Below are 24791 nucleotides of genomic sequence, written 5' to 3'. Positions count from 1 at the left end.
TTACAATAGAGTTCTTTATTTTAAGATTGCATAAAACCACAAAATACTCCATTAAAAATTCAGAAGTAAGTTAATTCCCCCTAACTGCAGGAAAAAGTGAACTTTAAAACATGCACTTTAAACTGCATGCTTGCTTAAAAGTAAATATACATACTTTAAAAATGAAGTTTAAGAGATAAATAACCAACAACCCCAAGCAACCAAGTAGTTCAATTTGCTTGGAAGCACTCTTCCACTTAATGTCCCAGCTGTCAGGATGCATTCTGTTGAGCACAGCTATAGTTTCTACTTTTTGTTTTCACCCTTATAAGTAAAATCAAATACACTGAAAAAACACACTGAAAGCATTTCTAGTCAAAGGCAAATCCTATCAGTGGAAAACAGAACACTGCAGCTGCACAAAAACTCCAGGAGAGATGCAGGCAACCAGGAAGCTCTGCAGATGCACAGGCTTTGCAGTACCCTATGACCAGCATTGCTGATTTTACAGCTATGAGATAAACACAATACCAGTACCTAAAGTACTTTTTAACTCTGACAGGACACATGGAGTGTATGGCTATAAAATTCACCTTAAAATGTTTCAAACTGCCTACAAATACATATTTACATGTGCATATATATTGTGCTGTACACTATGCTGTACTCTCTTCTGCTTTTGCCACATAAAACTACTTTTCTTTCCATTGTTTAAGTGTTGCAGTCATAGGGACCCTTTTCTTGTCAGAGCCAGCAGAATCACACACACACTCGTAGGGCAACATTTCTGTGCTTGTGTCTATGAGTTCAGACACAATTAAAATCACCCAGTTGCACTTGTAAAGCAGATCCTACAATGTCTAAGGGCCATAAGCTTTCCTAGCAAAGCCACTGACTGAAACTCTGGCTCTTAAGTTAAGGTCAGTTTTGGCCATTTCTCACACATTACTAAAGGACAAATTAGGAGCCAGTTAAAAATCTGTACGAGGCAAATGCCTACTTGTCTGTGACAGCTTAGACACACAACAAGTAATGGAATTTTTACATTGAAGTAACAAAAAAATTGCAGTTCTCAGCTCTATCGCTACTTGCTCTCTTTAACCCCTGTGCTAATAAGCAATTATTGATTGCTTAAGGTACAAATGCTGATAAGCTGAAATTGTGACATCCCTCCAGGAGATAAACACACCCCTGCCCTGAGGACATGCTAGTTTTGGAGGCTGGTGGTCTCCTTCTCAGGCAGGAGAGATTTCTTAGCGACTCACCAGGGTGAACACCTGCAGCTGCACCTCAGGGGGAGGTGCCTGGCCCACAAGGTAATGGTTGGCAAACACATCATGAGAAACTGGTGCCCCTTATGAGGCACTTCAGCAAATACACTAAACAACAGTTCAGAAACCTAACTTGTGCTTTGCATGCTACTATCCAACACTAGATTTTAGACTTTTAAAATGCTTTCCCATAATTATGCAGCTGTGGTTATGTGGTATTACTACACTAACCAAACTGTAAAAAGCCATTACAAAAAACAGCAAACAAGGAAAAAAATGTATTTCCCACATCCTTGCACTTCAACAGCATCACTGCCAATGTTGCTTAACAACAGCAGATTTCCTTATTACCTTCTTGGTCATAATCCTTATTTATATAAGCTACTGGACGTGAGTCCATTTCACTCCATTTCATTCCAAAAGCTCCAGCAAATTCGGGTCTCAAGAAAAAGCCTGAGATGAGAGGGTGCTGGACACTGTTACCCCTGCAAGGTGCCAGGTTATGAGCGAGTGTACTGCACCGTGCTGTATTTGGTGACCGTGGAAGACCTGCTCAGTGTGGCGCTGGCAGGAGGTGCTCCTTCTATGTTGGAGCCCACCTGGTTGAGCAGGGAGTCTGTGATCAACACGTGTTCTTGCTTTCCTGTGCCAGCACTTGCTGCCTGTTCACCCCTGCTCTGCCCCCCTGGTGCTGTCACCACCCTTTTGTTCACCACCAGGCTGTGCCCCTCCGCCAGCTCAGGGAAGCTGAGTGAGCCCTGCTCTGCAGCAGGCACAAGGACCCTCTCCCTCTCCCTCACCACGACATACTGGGAGTCAGGGAGATCCTGACCTGTCAGAGCTCCTGACTTCACCACGTTACTTCCCTGTGGCAAACTGGGGATTTCCACCATGCCCTGCAAGCTTGATGCAGGTGCCAGCACCCTCTCTGTCACCACTAGGTTCTCTTTAAATTTGGGCTCTAGAAAGACAGTGGCCGAGTGGCCAGGAGCTCCTGCAGAGTAGGATGTCTCAATTGTGGTGAAATTAGTCTCTGCGTGGGCAGTGGGGAGGGGCTGGGTGTTGCACTGCCCAGAGCGGGATGAGAAAGTTGTTTCTGTGACCACCTCCTCAGACAAGGTGTCTCCTCCTGCACCACTGCCCACGGGTACCGGAGGGGTGGGCTGGAAGTGGCTGCCTGAGGCAAAGGCTTGCTCAGAGCTGGAAGCGTTTTGCTGATCTAAGAACCATGACTTTGTATCATTAAGAACGAAACCTGATTCATTCCTGGAGCTACTGTCTTTCATGTTGATTTGTCTGCCTATACATATTTCTGCTAGAGTCTTAAATTTATCTCCTAAGTCATCAAGGAAATGGTCGTCAAGATCACCCTCGATGAAGCTGCAGCAGCCGATGGAGCCGTGGGGGGAGCCTGACTCTCCCTGGGAATAAACCAGGAGACAGTCGTTTGCAGCCTTGGCTTCATCTTCATCCGCAAAAGAGACAGCTTTCTACAGACAGAAAACAAAAGCAAGAAAAAGGTTGTTAGTGCCAGCTTTAGACTTAACAAACTTGGAAATCAGGGACGCTTGTGTCAAAAAAGTTAAAATAAAAAAATTTAACTGAACCCACAGAAGCTGTCAACAAAGTGAGGGCAGTACTTAAAAGAGTGTTTTGCTTTTTTTTTTGAAATTAGACTGAACTCCACGATACACATGATGAGAAGAAAAATGTGAAATTAAATTGATAACCTTGGGTACTATCACCACCTGCTGCTATTCCTACCAGGAATTGTGCCATTTGTGATACTGATCCATCCTCACAAACTGATTGCTTTTATCTTGGTGCAGTGAATGAACTTCAGCTCTAACTGAGGTGTTCATGGCACAGTGCCCAAACTCTGTCTGAGCGTGTCCTAACATTTAAATGTACATTTAATGAGTACAAGCTGACATGTTATCACCTGCCATTGCCCTTTTCACTAGCATTGCCTGCAGGATCACACCCAAGGAGCCCAAAAGCAAACAAATCACAAAGTTAAATGGCTTGATAACTGCAGGAACAGTAGTCCAGCATATAAAATTTTAGGCTCTATGCAAGCCACAAAGGCTCACAGGTTCTGCCTACTCTGCTTCCAGGGCCAGCTCAGTCCGAAAGCAGCATCTGCAATCGAGTTGCTGCCAGTGATAGCACAAATACCCATGTAAACTTTTGCAATAGCCAGTTTACCCAGTTCCAGGGGTGAAAACAGCCAAATCCCCTGGGCCTGCTGAACCAGCTCTACATAACAAAGCTGCTGGCTTGTGCTCAAAACCACTTTTCTGCCACATTCAAAGCTATAGAGTACATATTAGCTCAGGCATCTGTGTAATGTGGTATATATCCAGACCCAGATTGCCTCTGAATGTTCATCTATGTTTGATCCTGGAAGTAGGCACACTACCTGAGGTGCTTCTACAAAAGCCAGTATGCATCTGACACTTTGGTTTGGTTACTTTTTTGAGTTCTCGTCCTCTTCCCCCCCCTGCTCTGAGATATTTTAGCCTCACAAAAGTTGTAAAGAGTACTGTAATACGACCTGTATTAAGCTGTCCTGCATGACTTCAGATGACAGCTATGTTTAAAGTTTGTCTTGATACTATGAAGTGCAAAAAGCAGAAGGCAGCAGAATTGCTACTGTTTAATCTGTTAAGCTAGAACACCAGTAGCTAGAGCACTCAGGAGACATAAAAGTATCCTCTGCTCACACCCTTCCCTGGCCTGAGGTGGTGATTCAAACATGCACAGCTACTCCCCTGCATAAGCACATCATCAGCCAGCTGTTGGGTGTAAAGATGTTTTATTTGTACAAGTGATGAACAACCCTTACGCTCCCTGGCATGTGGAAATGAAACTTTCACTCCAAGGAGCTCACCAACCTAAAGACTAATGATGTGCATTACACAAGGGATAGCTGCAATGAGTAGGAACAGTCTACTGGTCGATGGTTGGGTCACCAAAAAAAAACCAACAAACCAACCAACCCAAAAAAAAACAGTCAGGAAGGGGATTGCAACATGTGCCTCTCACAGTGCTGATGAAAGGCCCTTTAACCAGGATGTTGGGCAAAGAGACAAGTCCAGCATCACCTACTTCATCAGCTACTTTGAAAATGCTGATCCACCCTCCACCATTTGACATCTATGGCTTATCTTTAAGAAACTGGCTCCATGGTAAAGTTTCTAGCTGTGACTCATGGTGAGTCACAGATACCTCCCTACAGGCCAGATTAATGCACTTAAGTCCCCTAGATTTGTATCTCAGTGTTTCTCACAGCTTTTTCCTGGGCAAGGGGCTCCTTGGTCATTGCTGAATATTCTGGATACAATACCAAAGCACCATCCTCTAGAGAAGTGTCTCATTGTGGAAGAACTTGGAAGCACCCAGTGCTACAAGACTGAGCACTGTCATGCTCAAAGTCCCAGATGGGAGCCTAATGCAAAAATCCTTAGCACCATCAAGTCCAGATGCAAGCAGCATTGGCCATTGTATCAGGACTGTTTATATATACGTATCTACTCATCTGTGTTTGTAATAACATGAACAGCATTTCCCAACATTAAGCTTAAATACCAAAATACTGTTAGTTCTGGGTCATAAGCTTACGTCATTGAAGTAGTCTCTTAAAAATTCTTCATTCATGGCTCCTGTGGTTCCCATTGTGACTCCTCCAGCCCTCACAGTCTTGCCTTCTACACCTGCCATGACTTGAGCTCCTCCAGCTGCCATGGCTTCATGCTCAGCACCAGAAAGGAGATGTCTCTGTTCTTCCCATCTTCCCTTGGTAATAATGCTGTGATGCTCTCTTACATGAGAGACAGAGCTGCCTCCTCCTGTTGCAGTTTCCTCTCCACTCATTCCTGCTGCTGTTGCTGCTCCGATGATTGCTCCTTTTGAGTCCTCCAGTGCAGTGGGTGAGATGAAGCTTAGCACTTGCTACATAAATAACACAGATCAGGATGTGACATGAAAGCTGTGCTGTCTAGCACACAGAACTCACCAAACCAGCAGTGGGACTGGGTGGGACCTGGGAGGATGCTGTCTTATGACTTGTTTGAATTCGCACTCATGCATGTTGCTGCAGAGTAAAGGGCTTCCTGAAACTGGGTGCAGCTTCCACAGCTGCATTCCCAAGGATCATGGAAATGTTTCTATAGATCATTGTTTTCCTGAAACTCAAGGGGTTGGGAGTGAAAGCAGAAAAAACCAACCAAACAAAGAAAAGAAAAACCCTGGAAAAAACCCCAACAAGAACAACAACAGCAACAACAACAACAAAAACCAAACAAAAAAACTCCACCAAAAGGTGGCTAGCAAAATTCTAGGGAGTTCAGCTGTTCCAATATCTGCCCAGCTTTAGACAAACACAAAGTGGATGAGTGTGCACTGCCTGCTACCTCCACAGTGCTGCCTGGCCCCCTACTCTTTTTTAGCAGTTTGGCTTCCCTTTTAATTGTCTTTTATCAAGAGTTTAGTGTGAGCACTGGCCCACAGTTGTAGTCTTTTACTTGACTATTGTTTCTTTGTTATTGGGTATCATGCCCTTGTTCTTTGAAAACTGGGTTTTATAGCATAGCAAGAATGGGCAACCCTCTCTTGGTATTCACTCTGCTCTCTCTGAAGATTTGAATTTTTTTTTCTGCCATCTTTATTTTTAAGAATTTACTCTGTTTAAGACGGCAAATACACAGGAAAGTAATTTTGAAATGTACCTGAAACTTTAAATAGAAGCTAAGCTTTATAACCCATTCTTCTGTTACTTTACTATGCTCCCAAAGGGGTGCAGAACATTCCAGGCTTGCAAATGCAAATACTACACTCTTGACATCACCAATGCTTTTCTCACACTCATATCTCCTGCTCAGATACCATCAAAGTTTGCTTGATTGCTTCCCCTTTTCTTCAAGATTGAAACACCATGGCTGGCGTTTCCAGAGCTACTGATGGAACTCATCTTCCATGCATCCTTCACTGAAACTTCCAGGATTAATGATAATTAATGTTCACCTGTGGTTAAAATCTGCTGCACGGCCCTGAAACAGCAGCCTGTAACGTGGAAGAAATGCCAAGTGTCAAATGAACACCTGGACAGAAGTCAAAGAGCAACACTATGAGGGATACATGCCTTCTGCTCAGGAGCTGCTCCTTCGCTGTTCCACTGACGCAACATCGCTTCGCTGCCGTCCGGTATCACAACAAATCCCTTTTTTCCCTTCATTCCTGAACCACAGGGACACAGCAGCAGTAACAGTGGAACAACTATGGGGAAAGAGAAGTTTGCCATTAGCTGTGTGACGATGAGGTTCAAAGCATGCTAAAAGGCAGTACTGAAAACTGGTCAGCTCTCATACTGAAATTTATCTTTAGTGACCTACTGAAAGGAATGAGGGCTGATAAAGACTGAAGACACTTCCAAATATTCAAGAAATTTCCTAGAAATGTATGGCAGGCTGGATTCCTAGAGAGAAAACTAACAAATAATCTGCTGGGGCCTCAGTCCCACAGATGATGACACATGTATATAGCTATACTGCTATCAAAAGATCTCATATACCAAAACCAGTATTTCTGACTCCTGTTCTTTTATCACTAGATAACAACACAGCATCATGTATGTTCCACCTCACCACTCCTGTGACACATCTAGAGCATTGTCTGGGGAAATGAAAACAAGCCAGTTTCAGGAGCAGAATGTGTTCCTGTGGCACGGACTTAGTTTTGCCGCAGCTGGATTGCTATTAGCATAAGCATTAAACTTGCCATTTCAAACATAGCACCGGTACACATGGCCATACCCTGACTACAGGTATTATTCTCTTATTTTTGAGCTTCTGTTTTGTCTTACAACACCACATGCTGCTCAGAGCCAGACACCAAACCTGGGTCTGCAGTGAGGGCAGAGAAGAGAGTGGAGAGCATGCTGTGGCTTGAGTGGGAAGAGTTAGGGTTCACACTGAGAGGTGTGGGAACACTGGAAAGATTCCTTACTGCTTCACCACCTGTTATTTACAGCACCATAAACAAATATTACAGCTGTACATATTAATTTCAAAATGCACAGCTTGAAATTCTTTGCAGGTGAAATGCTGACGTTGCCGAAATTAGCTGGGGATTTGCTGTGGCTTCACACAGGCAAGGAGTTGACACAATTTATACCAGGATGATAACACCTGGGAGCTGGACTGTTTCTTTTCTGATGCCTTGCAGACGGTATTTACAGTGCTCCTGAGATACACAGAACAACTACTTACGCAGCAGGAGTAAGAATGCCAAGACGATAAGCGCAATCGCTCCTGGTCCCAGGCCCACTGACTTAGAGCCAACGTATTTCTCTTTGCAGATGCCTTCATCCCCACAATCACAAACAGTCAGCTGCAGAGACTGTGCTTCAGCACAGCTCAACCCTTGGGAATCCTTAACTAGGATGGGAACTTGAGCTCTGCCTGGCTTCAGGTTTTGTGGTATCAGCTGTATGCTGGTGCCTGAGGCAGAAGCCGGGGTTAAAGAAAAAGAAAAGACAAACGAGGAATGAGAAAGTTAACTTCTGTAAAATAAAGGAAATAAAACTTTCACAGTCTCTCAACAAAACTAAGTACAAACTCCAGCTAAGTACAGTTGATGCAACAAAATTAAGTTTAATTAGCTGCTGCTATGGTGTATATTATAATATTATTATTATACTATTAATGTATATATCCATTAGCAAATTCACAGACAACACTAAGTTGGGGGGGAGTGTGGATCAGCTGGAAGGCAGGAGGGCTCTGCAGAGGGACCTGGACAGACTGGAGAGTTGGGATGATTCCAATGGGATGAGGTTCAACAAGGCCAAGTGCCGGGTCCTGCACTTTGGCCACAACAACCCCATGGGGAGCTCCAGGCTGGGCACAGAGTGGTTGGAGAGCAGCCAGGCAGAAAGGGACCTGGGAGTCTGGATTGACAGGAAGCTGAACATGAGCCAGCAGTGTGCCCAGGTGGCCAAGAAGGCCAATGGCATCCTGGCCTGTATCAGGAACAGCATGGCCAGCAGGTCCAGGGAAGGGACCTGGTGATGCCACAGCTTGAGTCCTGTGTCCAGTTCTGGGCCCCTCAGTTCAGGAAGGAGATTGAGGTGCTGGAGCAGGTCCAGAGAAGAGCAAGGAGGCTGTGAAGGGATCCAGCACAAGTCCTGTGAGGAAGGGCTGAGGGAGCTGGGGGTGTTCAGTCTGGAGAAGAGGAGGCTCAGGGGAGACCTCATCACTCTCTACAAGTCCCTGAAAGGAGGGGGTAGCCAGGGGGTGGTCGGTCTCTTCTCCCAGGCAGCCACCAGTAAGACAAGAGGGCATGGACTTAAGCTCTGCCAGGGGAGATTTAGGTTAGGTATTAGGAAAAAAGTGTTTACAGAAAGGGTGATCAGGCATTGGAATGGGCTGCCCAGGGAGGTGGTGCTTCCTTCATCCCTAGAGGTTTTTAAGAAGAGACTGATGTGGCACTCAGCACTATGGTCTAGAAACCACGGCAGTAATGGGTCAAGGGTTGGATTTGATGATCTCAGAGGTCCTTTCCAACCCAGGTGATTCTGTGATATACTCCATTTATATATACAAACATTTCCTAAACTTACATGAATGGAAATACAAGAAGAAAGAGTTCATCTCATTTGGAAATACTCTTTTAAAACTATTTATGACTTTTGATTTTGTTCTTATTGTTCGAGACAATCTTAGACAAGGTACACTGTATTTCCTCTTTTCAAGGCCCACTGTTCAGACTGATTTATACATTTATTTGTAAGGTAAAGCAACTACAGCCAGTAACACAACCATACCTCCAAGCTCTTAGTTTTAGAACAAGCATCCTCCATCATTGCATGCTTTTTATAAGAAGATAGAAATGGTTTGATCCCAGCATTACCCATAAAATCCTGGTCCCCACATATGGTTCATCAAGATAGGCAAAGATGGCGCCAGTGGGGGAAGGTGACAGGCCCCAGAAGACGTGACTTGCTTTTAGAGCCATTAGAGAGAAGGAAGCAGAATGTGAGTGATCTGTATTCAAGCCTGACACCATACACATGGGGCTGTTTTGGTCTCTATACTGTCAGTTTGACTGGAATTAACAAATTATAACACTAGGACTCCAAAAACCTAAAAATTATTAAAAATGTATTGTCTTACCATTTCTGGATCCAATTATCCATTTTTTTGCTGTCCCTTCTGGTTTATCAATGACAGCAAAGCTGAAGGGCTCACTGTGTGGGTAACCATCCAAATCATTAGCTGTAACATCAACTGATTTTGCATTTGAACACACATTTTGCACAGGGTTCACAATAACTGGGCAGTTATCATTCTCATCTTTAACATCAATGATGACTGTGCCCGTGGCTGTTTTCTTAGGAGTATCTAAGATATTAAAATATGAAAAATTAATTTGCTTTGAAAAGTACAAAAATTTCACCTTAAAATAGAAACCTTGGTATTTCCCAAAACACAAACACTGGTGAAATAAGTTGAAAGAGTTCTCCCTGGAGCTTATGGAAGCAGTATTTCATTCCTGACATTGGTAAACATGTTGACAAAGTTCTTTTGAAGGTAAGCTGGTTTACTATGTTAACTTAAAAAAAAGAGTATTTCCTGTGTATGGGTACCCAGTAACTTGCAGATTACAGAAAGATAATTCTTAGAAGATACACAGGAAGTTCAGGGCATCATTCTTGTGTAACATTCAAGAAAACTGAGGACTCTGAAATCTGTTAATTAGCATACTGAGCTAATCAACTGTTCTACCTTGACACGGGATGTTCCTATCAGACTTGGGAAGTCTGGTTAGAAGTTGGGAGGTTAAAACAACTTTAGTTGCAGAAAGGCAAACTAAACCCTAAATAAGCCCATTAATGTGAAAATAAAACCATTCTCAACTTACCAGTAGTTACACCCAATATGGTGAAAGTGTAGGTACCATTTACTACATAAGGTGATTCGTGATCAAGTTTTTTGGCAAGTCGGATTTCACCTGTGGTTGGGTCTATTGTGATCCAGTTTGCTGTATCACTTCCTTTCATGTATCTAATTAAAATTGTACATAAAGATGTATGCATTTAGAATGATGAAAACAACCATCAACAAAAAAAGCAGCTTCACTGTATGTTTACTCTTCATTTAAAGCAGAGACCAAATCTGTAGGTCTGAGGTCTGACACTCCTGCCACTGGAGCTGGTTTCAACTATAAAACTGAATTTATGAATCACAGAATTGTTTTGGCTGCAAAAGACCTTTGAGATCATCAAGTCCAACCATTCACCTAGTATTACTAAGTATTCCACTAAACTACGTCCCTAAGCACCACTTCTACACATCTTTTAAATACCTCCAGGGAGGTGTTTAGTCATTGGACTCAACCACTTCCCTTGATAGCCTGTTCCAGGGTGTGACAATCCACGCAGTAAAGAAATTTTTTCCCAATATCCAATATCCTAATATCCTACTATACAGAGAATAGATTTAGACCTTCTGTGGTACAACTCGTGACTCTTTCCTCTTGTTCTATTGCCTGTTACTTGGGAGAAGAGACCAACCCCCCCCTTCACTACAACCTCCTTACAGGTAGGAGGACAGCCTCTTTTTTTCCAGGCTATACAACACCACTTCCCTCTGCTGCTCCATGTAGGACTTGTCCTCTAGACCTTTCACCAGCTCTGTGAACTTCTGCATGCTGAAATCTTCTTTTTTCTCTAGAGCCAGGATTTAGGTGTGGAGGTACTTAATCTCAGTGAGAGAGACCAGAACAGGAGATGGACCTGTGCTGTCAGTCATGGCCCTCTTCACCTTCATCCCTGCTCACAACAAAATTTCAGCAGCAACCACCCAGGAGAGACAGAATTACAGACACTGGGGAGAGGGGCCCACCACTGAGTACATACGTCTGCTGGGCTGCACCATGTGTAAAAGCCATGGTGGTGATTCAGCTAATTTTTAGCTAAAAAGGCACAATTCAAAATCTAAATACACACACAGCCTTATCTATTTTACACCCTTTCTACCCAACTGCTAGATGATTCTGTATATTTCTCCCTAAAATTCCTGCAGATGACGAGTCAGACAAGTCAGTCTGCTCCATAAAGAATCCAGGCATGACAAACAGCATGCAAGCAGACAGCTTCAGCCCAAACACTCTTGTTTAACCACAAATGACCAGACAAGCAGGATTTTCAAGTCAACTATTTTCCACGTAATAGAATATTGATGAGGATGTTGTTTTAGGTGTGAATTATACTTGGTAGAAAACAATTGGCTTTGAAAATATTTCAGTTCAATATACACAATTTTACAGTAGAATTAATTTCTGACATACACTGTTATGAAGAGTAATAGAAAGATTCTTACATAATGTCCTTTGCTATTTTTCCAGTGTCTTCATCAATGGCTTGATACTGTCCAATAACTTGTTTTACCTGTATTTTCTCACTTGCTTCTATAATTTTTGTTCCACCGGGGAATACCACACCTTCACGCACATTAATCACATTAATTTTAATTGAAATTGTTTGTGCTTTATAACTGTATTTAATTGACTTGTGGAACTCAGCTTTGTTTGTAACAGCAATGCCCAATTTTAGGCTTTGCATTTTTTCATAATCCAGCTCCTACATCAATAAAAAATAAGAAAAAAAACATTCAGAATTTGGCAGAATCTGATGCCTAAGCAACACTCCCACACTTAGTGTTTAAATAATATTATTTAAATATAACTGTACCAGCCTTATTATTTAAATGAGGGTGCTACAGTGGAAGGAAGAACTGTTGGTTAACATGTTGCTCTCAATATGTATTGCTTCAACTCTTTAAAGTACATAAGGAAGATTACTTCTTTTATCCTTGATGGATGGCACCATAGGTATGTCTCTATACTACTTAAACTAATTCAAGGCTGGTGCAATGACTCCTACCCACAGTATTCTGCCTTTCAATGAATCAGTGGTTACTATTACTTGACTTTTATTTCTTTTTAAAATCAAATTACTTACCTAATAGTTCTTATAATTTTTTCCCAATTATCAACTTTCAGATAAGGAAACGAGAGCAGAAAAAAAAAAAAAAAAAAGGTACTTAATGCACTCTGCACCTTCAGTTCTTGTGGACTAAAGGGGAATGAAATTAATAAAACGGAAATTTCCCTTTATGGACAATACTTTCAAAATTTCAAGGTATGGAAGTCTGTGAAATAGTCTGTAGCCCATGACTTATGAACTAGGTATTGTCTGCACGATTATCTGTGGCCATGAGAAACAAAGAAATTTAAAATGAGACCAGAAAGAAGAACAAAAATATGGGGAAGTTTACAGCATATATGTTAGCGCTGCTACCAGACATGTAAAGTTTGGGAACTTCTGCCCCACTAGATACATATTTGAGATCATACAGAATGTAAATAGTAAAAAAGCTGGACAAAATTATTTACTATTGAAGACATCAACAAAGAATATGCCAAAGGAGGAGTGTACACCATGTAAAGTTATATGATTTACATACTAACTAATATAATTAATTTGCATGCTAAGTTAGGGGAAACAAATTATTCTAATATTTAGGAACACTCTCCAAAGAATATACTAACCTTCACAACAGTCAAAATTCCTTCATTTGTTTGGGTATCTGTTACTATATGAAAAAAGCCATCTTCATTTCCAGAAACAAATGAAAAGTTTGCCAGCCAGTTATCAGAAAACATTTCATCTTTGTCAAATACTTTTATTCGCAAAATTTCCACATTTGCTCTGTTTTCTTCAATGCTGCCTTCAAACTGCAAGGGAAAAACACTGTTTTAAAAAGATGTCACGATTTACTTTGTTTCACCAATGCCAAGAAAGTTTGCACCACTTTAAAAGGAATGGCATAGTGGCATGTGTAAATTCCAAAATTGCCAAAACATGCCAAATATTGTGAAAAATATACTTACCACATTACCTTCAACCACAGGCAGATTGTCATTGACATCCAAAATCTTGATTTCTAAATCACATGTTGCAGCATTCCCACCTATTTCACCACCACGGTCTTTTGCTTCTACCACCAAGGAATAGCTGCTATGTATCTGCCATGATAAGAAATAAAAGTATTTAAACCAGGCTAAATTTTTTTCTTTGTTGTATTATCTGTATAACATTTTGATAGTCCTTGTCACCAATTATAACTCCTTTTCCCTCTAGCTAGTAGTAAATCTCACACACAGCTACCTTGACAGGAGTAGAGCTGAGGGTTTGAAAAGGATTTGGGACTTCTTTATCTCCCTCACAAAGAGTTAGAGTATACTTATTTGGCAAATAAAAAAATACTGAGCAGCCATAAACAGAGACAGGACCAGTGATAACCTGCATGTCCAGACAGTGCTAGAGGCAGAGATGCTGCTGTCATCTCCAGAGCTAACATCTAGATCACCATCTGCTGGCCAGTGAAAATTCATGCAGGTATAGGTAAAGTTGCTGTTAATATGTGGCTTTCAATGCTGTTTCACATCAGCACCCACCCTCATACTGTGCACTATGATTTGCATAGCAGGCTATGAAAACCTGGATGTGGCCAGCTGCTTTGCTCATGGTGATCTGAGCTGTCTTTGCCATATGCTCTCCAGCACAGAGAAATGTCCTCTTGCTGTCCTGGCTGTATGGGAGGGAGAGAAAGCAACAGCCATTTGGGTTAGTGCTGTACTAGAAAGGTGATGGGAACTACAATCTTAATCTTGTCACCCTGTCCCTGAAAAATATGTATTGGCCAGACAAGGCTTTACTCCTAAGGGAGGTGAAGGAAGGTAGAAGGGCCAGCTCCCCAGCCTGATAGGTGGAGTTGAAGGCATCAGAAAAACACTATTGAGAGACATTAAATGGGAAGAGTTTTTTCTTACCTCTCTGTCAAGGTTTATTTTTGCTACTCGAACCTCGCCAGTATCCTTATTCATACTGAATGCAGCACTAGGGCTTTGGGAAATGATCCTGAAAGCAATTTTGGAATTTAGGTTATTTGGTTCATCTGCATCCGTTGCGTTTATCCTCATTACAATTGTACCTGTAAAAAAACAAACAAAATATAGCATGTTTACACTGCCATGCTCTGGCAAGTATTTTTACTGTAATGTCACAGATTAGGATACTGTTGTCAGATACACTGCATAATTTTCTGGTGCTCTTGCCTTTGTTTATTTCATGACTAGAGGTAAGGAACCTTCCTAAAATCCAAATCACACATATTAAAAGTTTATCCTCTAACAACCAAACCCACTACATCAGCATATTTGTAACTCACAGAAATCAATGCAACAGAATTACACAGCAGGTTGAAGTCTAAAGATGTCAGAAAACTGTAGATACCATAAAGAGAAGAAAGAAGAAGTTTCTAAACCACAAGCTGCATTTGCTAACAGATTCACTCAAAATACATTCAGGCAAAGCAGCAGTTGCCATATGGACTTGAAAGAAAGTTGAGGGAACTCAATACCTCACCCAAGAGGACAGTCATTAATTTTCCTCAGATTATGATCACATTAGAAGGGATGCAATGCCTGGTATTTATTAGGTTGGTTTACTCTGGTTTATCTTCAGGGAAATAATCTGTCACTCTTATGTTTACTGATATCAGTAAGAAAACTGCCACTAATTTGTTCTTTGAGGGTTAGGTCACAGCCATATATACATGAACAGTGAAGTTCCCTTCCAGCCCATTGATAAAGAAGGGCTCTTCGTGAGCATGGCAGAGTAGAGTCCCTCCCAAATAGGCTGGGATTGTAAAGTCAGAAAGCAGACTGAATTTCTCTTTGCAACTCCTGCAGAAGGGCTCTGGTCCCTGGGTTTGTGGTAGCTTTGACACTACACCAAAGATGCCCTAAGAATAATTGCTCTCTGCTGCCTTCATGTGGATGTTTTCCCATCACCATACTATACAGCTTAGCCCTGAATAAAAAATTGCACTCACACATGTATAAACTAGCCTACACAAGCATAAGAATGCATCCTTGTTACTGAAGTCATGCTGCTGCAAAGAGTGTATCTGCTCATGCACTTGCACATGTTGGGAAAAGCTAACTAAATGAAAAAAAAATTAAAATAATGCTACCTGTTTCACTTAATTCTTCAATTGAACCAACAAAAACTTGATGTGAAAACACTGGAAAATTGTCATTTATATCCACAACTTTAATTGGGAGGTCTATCGGCTCTTCCAGTTTTGCTCCATTCTTATCTAAAGCATGACCTCTGAGCTGGAATAATATGGACAGAAACAATAAGCAAATACTATGAGTTACTGTAATACGTATAAATGCATATGCAAAATATAAATATATAAAAATATATGTAGTACATATATAATAAAATGGAAGCATTATATCAGCATACACAATATGCTTAGAAATATAAGCACACCTACACACACAGATAACCAGAAACTGGATTAAAACTAACTGAAGCAAACACATTTGAACAAAATAAATAAAAAATGGATAGAAGGGCATCTAGAAGGAGAAAGTTACTATCTAACTTACAAGCAGCATTGGAGTCTTTTCTCTGTCAACCCTTCCTGTTATGTTCAGGTCTCCAGTCTTTCCATTGATAACGAATAATCCATAGGGGGGTTCTGTAACTCCTTGACCAGATATAGTGTAAGTCACCACGACCCCTGTGTCTTCAAGATCAGAATGTATCTAGCAGGAATATATCAGATTAATTAGTATTTGGCAAGTAAAACCACATTAAAAAATGCAAATGAAGTAATTTAGCTTATACCAGCAATTAGGAACCATGGAGTGGAGAGGTGTCTGGGAGAAGAAAATCAGGACTGTTTGGACAAAGAATGGGATAGGATACAATTGCAAGGAAAAGCTGGAAAACCACCATGATAAGATGATAAACTGAAGAGAGGAAAGAAGAAAACGGGCTGATCAAATAGATAAGGGCAAATAAAATGTGGAGAAAGACTATGCGGAAAATAAAAAGAGAGCCTGGAACAATGAGTTGAGCAGAGGAGATTGAAATTATCTGAACAAAGCCTGGAAATAAAATATGACAAGTTTTTAAGGTAGATTAGACCTAAGCTAGCAAGTGTGACCAGGACTGAGGAAATGACAGCCAAGGAAGAAAGGTCAGACCCGCAGAGGCACAGGCAGAAGGGGCTGTATATTGTTAGCAAGCATCTGAAACATCTGGAAAAACACATGTGCCTTGTGTCAGCATCACCAAAGAGGCATCCCAAGCAGAGGGTAACAGCCTGCTACCATCTGCAGTTACTTTACATGCTGAAGTGACAGGTGTTAGAGAATTCAGGTTTCAACACTGGTGCTGAATCAAATGCACAACACTCTTGCACAAAGGGTAACACCTCAGGTTTTTTTAGCTCCGTTTCCTAAAAAATCAGACATACACAATCATGTATGCTCCATGTACACCCTTCTGCCCAATCACCACTAGCAGTTTTGAGGCCCGCTTGCCAAGTTCAGCCACAGCTGACTAGGAGTTGGAAAAAACTCTAAGGTATTGCACTTCTACAGAATTATGAAAACTGGGGACTGGGTAAACAAATGATTGAGCCAAATAAGGGTGCAAGATCAACTCATCTTGCTCAAGGAAGGAAAAAGAAGGAAATGTGGCAATCTTCAATTGCCATTCAGTAGTCCTTTAAAATTCAATAAATCTTTGTGCATACGTTGAGGACAGCCTCATTCTTATTTTACATTTTCATCTCTATTTTTATATGCATTCTGTAGTTCTCTCTCTTTGGGGCTTACTCTAGCAATTGGATTCTTATAGGAATTGTCCTCCTCTTCCCGTATGAAAGCCGGAGGGACCGTCCATTCTCGCTTCTGTCTGACTGGGCTGCTGGGGTGGGACAGCAGGCTGCTTCTGCCATTCCGATTATAAACCTGTGAAAAAACAAGACTGCATGTCAGCATCACATTTAGCCATTTCAGATGAATGCTCTGTGGCTGCTGCAGCTCAGACTTCTGAAGAGTTTTTACTCTTTCAATATCTAGTAACTTGGAAATCATGGGGCAACACTAACCTTACAAGCCACAATCTCAAGAGCAGTGAGTTTCTAAAGCTGTTTAAGCAAGAAAACTACACTAGTTTTTTTCACCAAGACAGAATTAGGTAAGACAGGTTTTAAATACAAGAACAAGTTCCCATGACCAAGGGTTAGTGAAAATACACCTGTTCTGGAAAACGTAAGTGCATGTCATCAGACATGGGAAGAGGTTTGGCAATAAGGCTGCTTTAAACAAACATTTCTGCCTTATTAACCGGTTAATCATTCCACCAATACTGCCCAGTACTCAGACTCTACTCATCCTGCATGTGATCCCCTTGCTCAACTATCCCTCATTCTCACCCTTCATCCTCCTGGCCAGCTTAGTCCCTGTTGTATCTGTTCACTTCCAGATTAACAACTGGAAATGTCTCCACAATTACTGTCCTCTATAAAATAACAGTTGATTTAATTTATAGAGAGTTAAAAAAAAGACGTCTACAAATTTAGTATTTTAGGGGAAGTTTCTCAAAGCTGAACTCCACTCAGTTTTGATGGACTGCAGAAATCTATTCACTTACATTTCAGATTTCATTTCAGTATTCATTACACAGATTTCATGTTTCAGAAAATGGTAAAAATCAAGACATTTATCAACTCAAGTAACGCATGCCTTTGACACTTGCACTTTGCTCAGAGAGCCCTTTTTCAGACACAAAGCAGGTTTTTTACCTTCACATAGAGTCCATTTCCATAATTCAAACAGATCTGCAATGAAAGATATGATAATCATTATTAATTCTATGTCACTTTAGCAGTAGTAAAACTTCACTGACATAAGAACAGCAAATCCAGAAGAGGGCATCTGACCTCTATAAATTAATATTATTCCACAAAAGCTGCTGAAAAATTTACCCATAATAATTCACATTCCAAACATACACTATAATTGTAGAGTTATTATGTTTTGCACTTTTCGCCCAGCAGTAAATAGATAATAAGCAATTAATATATATTTAAAAATAAATGCAGACTTAGTAATTTTTAAACAACCAGGTTTTAGTGTTGTATAGCACTTCAGCATTCCAAAACAATGGGAAACTGCCATTGCTAGAATCAAGTGATGGTTGCCAGCAGCACTCTGGAGAAGCTCTCCCTCCTGGACAAATCACGGGTTATACTGGCTGTGATTGGTCACCAACCACATGAAAGAACACACAGATTAGATAACGTTTAAAAGTAAGCATTAATCAAAACATCAGCTGAAGTGACAGAAGCAGGTCTCTACTTAGTGTCTTGCTGGGAGGAGGTATGTCATACATACACCCTCCTCTTACTGAGACAAAGCAGAGTTAGATACACACACACTAGCAAGGAAATCATGCCTGCTCTCACAAAACCTGATCCCTTAACACCCAGCATTGGGACTGCCCATTTCTTCAGCCACCAGGACAGCTATGCAGGCCCTTAAACACCCTATTAGTATGGAAGGATGGCAGGAGCTGCAGCTATCAGCCAAATTATTTGGAGGACCTGTCTTTATGTCCTCTGTCCACACAACAAGGACTCTACTACTATCAAAAACGCCCAGACAATGCAAAATGTGGGCACTGGGAAAGAGTAACAACAAGAAGTAACTTTATTACAACATGTGAAATGAATAAATAGAGCTTCTGAGCTTTCTATAGAATTCTTCTACTGTTCTCAGAACTATTAAATCCACATTATTTATTTATTTATTTACTAGTACTAATGCCTAAGGCAAACCAGCCACAGAAAAGGCAATTTCTTACTGAAGTCAGTCAAGGAGGATTTCATGTTCTCTTTGGTTTCCAGGCTATTGACTGGGCTCTCCCTGTTCATCCCTATGACTCAGCCCTGATTCCTCTATTGATGACAGCTTTTTTTTTTTTATTATTTTTTTTATATATTTAAAGATGTTATCTCTTTCCCACATAATGCAGAAATGCTGTGAATGATGTTGAGCAATGTAGCAGACCACTGTTTCAACTTGCACAGCAAAACTATTTTTCAAACAGCAATTTTCCCAATGTAGATGTTCTAAAGACAAAGATAATCACACAGTGAGTTCCCCAAAGATTTACTCTGTGATGGCTTTAGACCAAGTTGTTTTCATCACTATTCTTAATCTTGTTTTGTTTCTTTGTTATTAGTTATTAGTTTTTTTATTAAAATAAAATCTATTTTCATGGTTAACAAGATTCTACCTGCAGGAGTGACAGCAGAATTTTGATTTATAATCAAGGTTTTCCAACAGAAGTTGCAACTCTTTTGGAAGGTGTATAGTTTCCAAGATGTCATAGTGAACATTCTTGTTTGTTCTTATGAGTAAACTGCAGGGAGAAGTGTTTGTGTCTCAATACCAACTGGAGACAAGAGGGACAAGGTGAAAAGCTTCCTTGTACTGGAAATCCGAGAACCACAGTACAAACAGAAGTGTCTGAATTTCAACAATAAGCAGGTGTTCCACTGAGACACGTATGAAGGAAGTGGAGAAAATCCCATTAGTCACTGAAAGCAGGGAGTCTTTCATTAAGATAGGTAAAAGTAAAAATCAGCCTGGTTTACTTAGCAGCAAAACAGCTTCAAAGCATTCTGTGTTATTCCTATGACAACAAAAAATACTTCGGCTCTTGTACTTTTCTGTCAATAGTGCACAGGTAATCTCATCCAGGACTTCTAAGATACCTACAGCAGCTGTCTAAAATCACAATTTTATTTATGAGATGCATAAATACATGTGGAACAAATATATATGAGGGATCCCACATTTTTATTAAAAACTTTAAAAAACAGAAAAGCACTTTTCAGTGACATTTTCTTGGAAAAGGGAAAAGTTAGGAAAGTTACAAATCCAGCAGGTGTTGAATTCTGATTTTTTTTTTTTTTTTTTTTTTTTTTTTTTTTTTTTTTTTTTTTTATATGTTAGAGCTGCATTCTATTAAATGGCTTAGCACAAATAGGAAAGTCCTGTATGTCATTTGATGTGAATCACAGCCTTGGCATAAAAAACAGACATCTAGTGATCACACCTGTTGATGACACATTGCTGAGATGGGACTGTCAGAAGAAAAATGGATGGTTCCAGAAAACAAAGTGGAAAACTTGATGTCTGAAGTAACAGAAATGGAATGAAATAATACAGGAAAGTAGCAGGACTAGATGAGAGGGCACGGGAAAGAAGGGAGTGACTGCTGTGTGTAGGGAGTACAAGGCTGCTCTTGCCCAAATCCATCTTCAAGCATAGTCAGGAAATGACTAAAGGACACATTTTGAATACGCAGCTTTGTTTTATGCTGCAAAGACACAGACTGTGCAAGAAGGTATGTGTCTGTATTTGCTACACGATGAAACACTAAGTCCTAGAAACGTGTTTTTTCCTACACGCAGTGTGAGGAGATTTAGATCTCACACCTCCTCTGTGAGACAGCTGTCTCCTGATGAAGACAGCAGTCAAGTAGAGATCTTTCACATTCAGAGAAGCAGGCTGAAGAGACCATCCATGGTTATCTACTAGACCCTTGAGCAAGGCAAACTACACCAAGTGCTTCCTGACAGCTGTTGAATCTGTTCTTAAAAACAAGTGAAGGAGGCCCCCACAGACTCCCTAGTTAAGCCACAATAGTGCCCAGCAAGCCTTACAGGTGAAAAAGCCTTTGTTATTTTTTTATCCTAATTTTATTTTCCTAATTTTCAGCTTGCTGCAGGTTGATCACGTTGCTTATTTAAACGAGATTCAGTTTCAGAATAAGGCAAATAAATTTACCTGTCTAAATGAAAACTATGTGCCTAAGCTGCTGTTACACTCAACAGAAATACAGCCAACACAGACGAGGGCATCACAGAACAGTTCAATTTACCCCAAAGCCAGCCCACATCTGCTTTTTCTCTCTGGACCCCACTGACTGTAGTTATGTCTACTTTGTATAGCAAATAGGAGAAGATCTGTAGAGCAACGAAGCTGCTGCTGAGAACCCAACACTACTCAACCCATGTTTTGTGGTTGTGACTTCAGAATAGAATTAGCCTGGTCCTACAGACCAAAAGCCCATGAGCAGATGGATGCACATCCCAGTGTATTTTCAAGCCAGAGGGATCAGGTTTGCACACTCTGCAGCTTTGCTTTGAAAGCACAATTCAATCCAACCAACTATTGGAGATTAATATGGATGCATCCACTCCAGTTACCATAACAGAAATCAAACACCTATACTGAGATGTCTTAATCTTAAACCAAATCTTCCTCTTTGTTATGTTAATAACACTCTCACTGAACAACATAATTCCGTTCTCTTCACTATTACTCTTCTCTTCACAATTACCCTTCATATATCTGAAAACCTACCATGCATCTTACCCACTTTCTTTTCTGAGTTGTTTAATCTTATTTCAGGAATCACATAACAGGATTTTCCAAAAGTAGACTGCATTTTTTTGTTTTCTCTAGACTTCCCTATGCAGATTCACTTTATTTTGAAGTCTAGTGTCCAGAATAATACACAGCTTTAGTCCAAGTGGATCTTATGTATTTCTCACCTGCTTCCATCTCTTGCCATAGTGCTGGTTTCTCCCTGCCTTTTTGAAACAGTATTAATTATATTATATATTATTAATATTAACAGTATTAATTAATTATATATTGTTGATCAATGCACAGATGCTTGTAAATACTTCTACCATAGTTTAAAATGTTACACGTGATAGAAGCTAGGCTGCTTTGAATTATCTCACTCTTGCTCTTTCTAAAACTAAGCATCACATTAGTTTTTGGTTGGTCTTTTAAATTTAATCTTGTGTAAGAAATTTGGATTCCAGTAATTTCTACTGGCTCTGACATTACAATAGTGATCTAATGCATTCTGGACTGAATTTCATGACATCCAGTCCAAGACTAACATCCCCAACACCAAGGAAGTACAATCTGACAAGTTTTTCAGAGGAAAAGTAGGTTTTGCTGTTTGCATAGTAAGACTCATACATCTATCAACTCTTCTTTCACTGAAAAGTAGGAAGTGTTCCAAGATTTCATCTCTTGAAGATGTGATGCCCACCCCTTTTAGATAAGACTTGAGCCACCTGCCAGTCTCATAATCCTCAATAGCTGTGCCTGCCTGGCAAGCCCATGGCTCTGGCTGTGTGCCCAGGACACACAGTGTGCCAAGCCCAACCCCAGCCCCATGGGTGCACTCCTGTCCAGAGTGCCTGGATATCCCCAAAAAAAGGTGGGAGGCAGAGACAAGGGGAAAGCTTCTGTGACCTCTGCACAGTACCCAGGGATGAAATTACAGGGATGGAGCCTGAGGGCAGGGAGGGACTGCAGAGAACCAAGAAACACTTCCAGGGAAAACATAGAGGAAGAATTTACAGTTCTTGATGCTTCTAAAGTAGAAGATGCTTTGGGGACACAGAACTTCTAGGTTTTATTTTGTTTTGAAGTTGTCAGTGAATCTCTGCATGCCAGAAGACATAAATGACCCTTATCTGATGCTCACCTGACTTTTGCCACTAGACTTTCCACCACATGAATAGCTTTGTCCAGATTAGGAAAAAAAGGCAAAAAGAAACCCCCAAAAACCTAACCAAACAGGAAAGGTAAACCCCAGCAATGCCTCTCTCTCCTGACATCAACCAAGGAAGCTTTATTTGGCCTGGTATTCTACCAGACAAGGTATTTAGGCACCAAACTGAGTTCACCCATAGGATATAGTATCTTGCCCCAGCTTTAGCTGAGACTGAAGGAGAACTGAGAAAAAATAATTTTCCTGTTTTTTTCAGGTAAAACCAACAACATTCTGAGCCAGTGTAAGCCAAGCAAAACAGAGGATGCTGTGGCTTCAGCTATTACAGAAAGAATGGGTGGAACCCTTTGATTAAGTATCCCTCTGCACATTTCCCATTGCTCTTTTTGGGCAAACCAAGGATAAAATATTTTCCAACAAAACCATAATTCCCAGCTTGCTGCAAAGAACAGGACCACCTGTTGCTGGCTGACTTGTGGCCAACCACAAGCCTATGTTAAAGTTGTCAGGCAACAAGTCTCCAGCTAACAAACCTGATTTTTCAGGATCTCGAGTTTGAAGTGATCCGCATCACCTGCCAGTGCCACCACGCAAAGAACCATCCCTGAACCCTGACCAGCTCCCTGGCCCAGCCCAATGAGGCCTCCACCCTCACCTTTGTCTGCCTGGTGGTGTCCCGACTTTCCAGGCATTTTGCCGGCCTGGAAAGGTGAAAAGCTAAAGAACAATGTAGCAGATATGAAAAGAGAGATTTCTCTAAAACATATAGAAAGCATCAGCCAAAATCAAACGAACCAGATGGTTTGGTCACAGTTTGTTATGAAATACTCCTTGCTTTTAGCCTGGGTGGGAGGTCTAAAGGCTGATAGCTCAGAGTTACGGATAGTGCAGGAGAAAGCCTGGAGTGTCCTGGATTGTTAAGAATTTCCCTAAGACAATAAAAACTTCCACTAAATCATACTTTATGATCCATTTCCCCTCCTGGCACTATTTCTTCAAAAGTAATGCAGTTTGCTAATACAGATCATACGCAGACCACGAAGCGGGCAACAGTACGAACTCTTCACCGCCTTTCTGTCCCTCCTGGAGTCTCGAAGAGCCCCACCCATCCCAGGCACCGTTCCTACCGGGTGCTTCTACCCTCACCTGCTTTCCGACAGCAAACGGATGATTTTTATCTTTGTTCCAAAGAGAGAAATCCCGTTCCCAGCCACAAACAGTCGGCGGCGGGAGCGCGGCCAAAGTCCCCCAGGGAAGAGTTCACCCCCGTGGCCACACATGAGCCCCCGAGGCCGTGCGGTGCCTCCGCCGCTCCCCGCCATCCCTCTCCCACAGCTCCGCGCAAGGCTGCGCAACAACCTCCCCACCCCCCGCCTGCGGTAAAGCGGAGTCTCTTCCTTCCTCAGCCTCCCGGTAACGGAGGAACCCCACGTCGGGGGCCGGGGACTCACCACCAGGGCAAGCAGCCGCATCGCCGCACCGCCGGGTCCCCGCGACATGGCCGCCGCCCTCTCCTCCGCGCTCCGCCCGGGTCCCGGTCACCTCCTCGGGGGAAATGGAGGCGGCCCCTGGAGGGGGGCACAAGTAGCCTGGGGTGGGTGGAGTGTACCGGGCGGGGAACCCCGGTGCGCGGTGCCGGGAGGGGGCAGGTGACGGCCGGCCCTCCCCAGCCCCGCCCGACCCGGCCCGGCCCGGCCCGACTCGACCCGACTCGACTCGACCGGACCAGACCAGACCCACCCTCGGGGCGCCCGGCCCGCGGCGAGGTGTCCCGGCTGCGCCTCGCCGAGCTGTGCCGAGCTGTGCCGGCAGTGCAGCCCGTCGGGCGGGTGGCCGCCATTTCCCTGGGGCTTTCAGAGTTGGATTTTTGTCGCTTTCCCCCCCCTCCCCGCCACGGGAAGTGTGGTGGAGGGCGTAGCAGTCATGCAAAGCAACTGTGACGATAAAATGACAAATTAACGAGTAATTGATGGGGGGGACGGGACTACAGTCTC

At 42.0% G+C, this 24791-nt stretch overlaps 1 protein-coding gene and 1 long non-coding RNA gene across 2 annotated transcripts in view; one reads left to right on the top strand and one right to left on the bottom strand.

The window, feature by feature from the left end:
- On the bottom strand, positions 1 to 24457 carry LOC139793152 (desmoglein-2-like). The gene is made up of 15 exons (XM_071737406.1): positions 24249 to 24457; positions 17990 to 18025; positions 17019 to 17153; positions 15780 to 15938; positions 15353 to 15497; positions 14148 to 14308; positions 13206 to 13340; positions 12864 to 13049; positions 11633 to 11892; positions 10173 to 10315; positions 9425 to 9652; positions 7520 to 7750; positions 6390 to 6527; positions 4875 to 5200; positions 1 to 2740 (listed from the first exon to the last, which is right to left on the bottom strand). Exons 1-15 carry the CDS (start codon positions 24294 to 24296, stop codon positions 1751 to 1753), a joined length of 3321 nt encoding a protein of 1106 aa, XP_071593507.1. The 5' UTR covers positions 24297 to 24457; the 3' UTR covers positions 1 to 1750.
- The window catches only part of LOC139793156 (uncharacterized), a 569166-nt gene continuing 564528 nt past the window's right edge, over positions 20154 to 24791 (top strand). The window contains exon 1 of the long non-coding RNA XR_011724526.1: positions 20154 to 20202. This is a non-coding gene — a long non-coding RNA (uncharacterized lncRNA). The remainder of the gene's footprint in view (positions 20203 to 24791) is intronic.

This window comes from Heliangelus exortis, chromosome 2 (genome assembly GCF_036169615.1).
Source record: "Heliangelus exortis chromosome 2, bHelExo1.hap1, whole genome shotgun sequence".
Lineage (NCBI taxonomy): Eukaryota > Metazoa > Chordata > Aves > Apodiformes > Trochilidae > Heliangelus > Heliangelus exortis.
This window is presented reverse-complemented; position numbering and strand designations above follow the sequence as displayed.

What these genes read in the sequence shown, in the direction of transcription:
- LOC139793152 (XM_071737406.1), bottom strand. Translation starts at nt 24,296, where the DNA reads ATGTCGCGGGGACCCGGCGGTGCGGCGATGCGGCTGCTTGCCCTGGTG. An exon ending in AAATAAACCTTGACAGAGAG is followed by an intron (nt 13,341 to 14,147) that starts GTAAGAAAAAAC and finishes TTATCATGGCAG; the next exon opens with ATACATAGCAGCTATTCCTT. An exon ending in CTGTGGTTGAAGGTAATGTG is followed by an intron (nt 13,050 to 13,205) that starts GTAAGTATATTT and finishes TTTCCCTTGCAG; the next exon opens with TTTGAAGGCAGCATTGAAGA.